We start from the raw sequence: 4,635 nt of genomic DNA, 5'->3' as shown, positions 1-4,635 counted from the left end.
TCCTTATCTGAATGTTAAAAGACTTTAAAAGAAACTTTCATATTAGCAATACTTAATTGCTTCTGTAACATACTTTCAACTTGACTATATGTTTATTGTAAAAGTAGTTGTCCATGTACAAAAGAAACTATAGTAGCTCAAGCTTTGGATGCTCATTACTACTAAATACAATCTTTGGCTAAAGGCACAATTCTTCATTTTTAAAATTAAATGTATCAGATGACTTTTTTTTTCAAGGCAGATAAAAAAAGCAAAGATTCAGTCAAGGTGACAATTACCATCTGGCTAGCTACAGTAATTATGCGCTCCCAATTAAATGCACATGCAATATTATAATATTAACCTTACAGTGTATGTTAATATTGAAAATTTCCACATTTATGTATTACTAGAGCTACTAAAGTTATGTATATGACTATCTGCTTTGAAGTCTGTTAACAAAGAATATAAAGATCGTGAATAAATCTGTCAACACCCTCTGTGCATTAAGTTTCTTTCTACCACCTCTTCACACATGGATGCTACACTTCTCTTTTTCCTACACACTATTCCCTTGTGTGGGTACTGGCTACTCATTTTATGTCTTACTAGGAACACAACTAAGGACAGATTTAAAATCAGTTTAGACCTGCACTCTCACAAGTACATAACAAGCTATAGGTTGCATACAGGATGCAGAACACTGCTCATCAGGATGACTATAGAACCAACCATGCCTTGAAAACTGTTAAAGGAAAGCACTGTAATATCTGAACACTCTGGACTACTCCTTTGAACTATGTATAAAGCTATAAGAAAAGCAGTGTACTGTTTAGTTCTTTTTGTAGGATTTAAGTCTTGTGAAATTTAATCTTCAAGTAATTTTCAAAGCAATAATTGTATGTTTAGCATGTTTGACTAAATTTATTCAGAAAACCTTCCAAAAAAACTTGCAAAATTTTACCTTTTTGACTTCCATGGAACTATGAACAAAACCAGACAAGAACAGAATTTTTGTCACCAGATTCAGTGGAAGCAGAATCAGGTACCATACAGAAATTAATGTTCAACTCTAGTAAGAAAAATGTTTTACTTAAAAGACAATATTAAAATACTATTACCTCCAGCAAGAATCTTCTCTTCCAAATCATTCATTTGTTTCTTGTATGCTTTTAAAGCAGCTTCTTTAAATGATGGTCGTATTCTTTTTTTCTTTGGAGTTTCAGTAAGCACTTCTGGGACATTCTGATTTTCATCTTCCCTTACTTCCATGTCAGCAGCTGTGTCACTTTCGACTTCCAATATCTCTTCGCTAACCACACTGTCAAACTGCGTGTAATATTGCTCCTCTGGCAGTACCGCATACGTAGTTTCATACGAAGGCTGCGCCGGTTCATATTCTTGGACCTGCTCACTAGTTTCACTACTGTTAGTTCTATTTTCTAGTTTAGCAAGGACTTGTTCCATTACTTCTACATAGTCTGTTTCATTCTCACCAGATGGTTCAATTAAGTCTTCCTCATACTCTGCTTTGTAGCAATAAGGCTCAGCATAAACATCAGAATCAAGTGTTGTACTTGATTCATTTGCAGTAGACTGAGATAAAGTTCTAAACCTTCCCATGAAAGATGATCCACTGTCTTCATACCCACTTAAACTTTGTGTACTTTTATTCCAGACCACTTCTAAAGCTGACTTAGCACGCTGAAGTGTAGATCCAAACTTAGGAAAGCTGAAAGTCTTATCAGAAAGATCTATGCTTAATCGGCTATGCCACGATTTAGGGGCTGTTTCCTCTGAATCATCGCTTGGTAGTTCACTCTGACTTCGGTACATCATAGGCAATCTGTTTTGATTGTTATAAGGGGAGATAGAATTTGTTTCCTGATAATCATCATATTGACCAGTCCACTGACTTTGTGATTCGCTATCAAGGCCTGCACATGATGGAGAAGTACCATCTAGGGTAAAATCGTAGCTTTCAGTATCATACTGGAGGTCAGAACTTTGGCACTTTCCAAAATCTGTCTGTTGATCTGAAGGGCTGCTCATATCATACATGAAAACTTCCTGTGTGGATGAGTCTAGGCCCAAATCTGCCCCTTGTTCCAACTGATTCCAGTCTTTCCAGGGGGAAAGATCATCATGCAAAGAAAGCTGAGAGTCACTGTAGTGGCTTCTGTCTCCAGATACACATATCATTCCATTGCTTACTCCACTGTCAACAGTTTCTGTGTTCTCCACTTCATTTTGGTCTGGATACTGTTGCATATCCTGGACAAAAGTCTGTTCCTGGGAACTGCCATACCAGTTTGCAGAATCATCTTGCCTTCGCTGCCAAAGCTCTCGATCAGAGGAAGACAATAGTGAACTGCCATTTGTTCTGCTAAAATACTGATTTTCTGAAAAATCCTCAGAGTAAGACTGACATAATTTTGAGAAATCTGACTCTGAACGGCTAAGTTTTGGAGTTGCAAAGTCATTCTGTAAATGCCATAGAGGAGTCATGTCTGAATAATAGGTCTTTGAATGTTTTTCCATGCTGTCAAATTCTGGTGACTGATTGCCATAATTTCTTCTATTTGAAAAGGTGCTACTGTCAGTTCTATTAAAGTCTTTAGTATTTGGGGACTCAGTACTCCCCTTCGTAGTGCCTGTTTTTATTTGAAGTGCTGATTTAGATACCTTTGCATAACTGTTCTTGTTTATATCTGATTCCAAGTCTCTATCACTGTCAGGTGACTCCCAGTCATGCATTTTATTTTTTGTGTCCACAGCTACAAGCTTCATATCCATACTCTCATATGTCTGAGAAGAAGGTAGTCCTCTTTCCTTTTTGTCTTTTATGTCATGGGAAAATATATCTGTAGAAATTCCAATGCCAGTTCCCTTCAGTTTATAAGACTTTTTTAAAATCAAATCTCTCTGTTGTGATGACTCAAAGTAAACAAGAATGGGTCTTGGTTTTGCATTTGGACAGTCTCTTTGCTGCCCCAGTCTTTGGGCAAACTCAATTTTAATAGTGCTTTGTGCCTCTGAGAACCCCATTTTATCTATTAATATTTTGTAAACTACGCTTCCGGTTTTTTCAAGCCTCTCTTCAGGCACATTTAGAAACCTAAGACTTGCTTTGTTTCCTGGATGGCCTATCTGCTTAATGTAGTCGTGTATGTCCCGAGTTTCTCTTCTGGACTGTACAAATCCAGTTCGCAATTGTTCAATTTCATTTTGTACAACTTCTACGCTACTAGAAATTTCATCAATTGATTGTTTCAGAGCATTAACGTGCCCTCTTAATTCAGAGAGTTCTGATTCAATTTGACTTATTCCCTGAAGCTCTTTAAAGATCATTTCCATAACATCATGGGTTTGACTAATACAACCTGTGGAACTAAAGCCAGGTTCAAGAGTACTTGATTTTTGGTGACGGCCTGTTCTATCTAGAGATTTACTTCTTAAGCCCCATGTTTTTTTCCATGTACTTAATTCTGAGTCCGATGAGACACATTCTTGGCTCTTCTTCCATTTCCTTAGTTTTCGTAAAGCTCCCAGCTTCAGTGTGTGTAAAGTGCGTTCTCCATCAGAACTTCCTTCAGATGGTGCAAGGCTGCTTAAGCTTTTTCTGTTGCGTCTCACAGGCATTGTGTGTGACAAATACTCGTTTTTCTTGCTATTACTTTTTACTTCACTTAATGACTCAGAATATGAACTATCATTTGAAGACAGATCTTGAACTATATCTTCATTATTATTGTTTGTTACAAAAATATGCTTTTGCAGTCCATTGGCAATAGCAACTCTGTAGCTGAATGTTGGAGAAAGTGAAAATTCTCTGTTACTTTCCTCTTCTTCAGTTGATAAGTTGCGAGCAGATGGACACTTGGTAATCTTTTTAACCGTGCTTTTTAAAGTATTAGAAAATTTTGGATTCTTTGTTTGTCCAATCTGAGTTAAGTCTTGTTCCTTTTTGCTCTGGCAACTCTCTTTCCTTTTTGTACTATTTCCCGATTTCTTTGTAAACATTCCTTTGCAAATCTTATATATGTAAGATGAGATCAGGCTCTTTAGGAGGGCAGAAACCATGGAGTGCAATTTATACTAAGCTGTTGCCACAAAACACAATTTTTGATCCAGATGAGTATTTGTATCTCCAACAGAATCATCAGCAAATATTTCATCAATAGAGACTACAGACATATAAACTACTGATGCTCTGGTATCGTTAGACAGAAAAAAAGAAATCACACATCTGCTTGTTCAAAACCAAATCCTGAAGAGGTTTTGTACATCTTGCAAAATCTCACTCTGTTGCACAAGGCTTCTTGAAGCATCTAAAAAGGAGGGAATGACATTACAATGGCTGACAAACTTATCATTCAATAATCCTGATTTGGTTTTAACTGGATTACAATGGAACAGAGCAGTTAAGTATTTATTTATACTTTCCCCATAATCGTCTGAATATAATTTTTCATGAACAATTGAAGCTGAAAGCAGTTCTAGGCAAATATTTTTCACATAAATTAATAATCTATACTTATTTACAGGCTTCTTTGTCTGGTTTTTCTGACTTTAGCTGATATATCTGGTATTAATGCTGTCTGCTTGCTTTCAGAATAATGACATTTCAATTTAGATCCATATGATATACAGCAG

General features: G+C 36.4%; 1 protein-coding gene across 1 annotated transcript; it reads right to left on the bottom strand.

The window, feature by feature from the left end:
- Positions 1–1,100: 1,100 nt before the first annotated feature.
- LOC104463382 (protein unc-13 homolog C-like) lies at positions 1,101–4,214 on the bottom strand (the record flags this gene model as incomplete). The annotated part of the gene is made up of 1 exon (XM_010075690.1): positions 1,101–4,214. A coding segment is annotated over exon 1 (2,962 nt), but the record flags the coding sequence as incomplete, so codon positions are not given.
- Positions 4,215–4,635: the final 421 nt, after the last annotated feature.

The sequence above is a fragment of the Pterocles gutturalis genome, unplaced genomic scaffold (genome assembly GCF_000699245.1).
Source record: "Pterocles gutturalis isolate BGI_N339 unplaced genomic scaffold, ASM69924v1 scaffold45572, whole genome shotgun sequence".
Lineage (NCBI taxonomy): Eukaryota > Metazoa > Chordata > Aves > Pterocliformes > Pteroclidae > Pterocles > Pterocles gutturalis.
The sequence above is the reverse complement of the archived record's forward strand: the minus strand, read 5'-3'. Positions and strand labels throughout refer to the sequence as shown.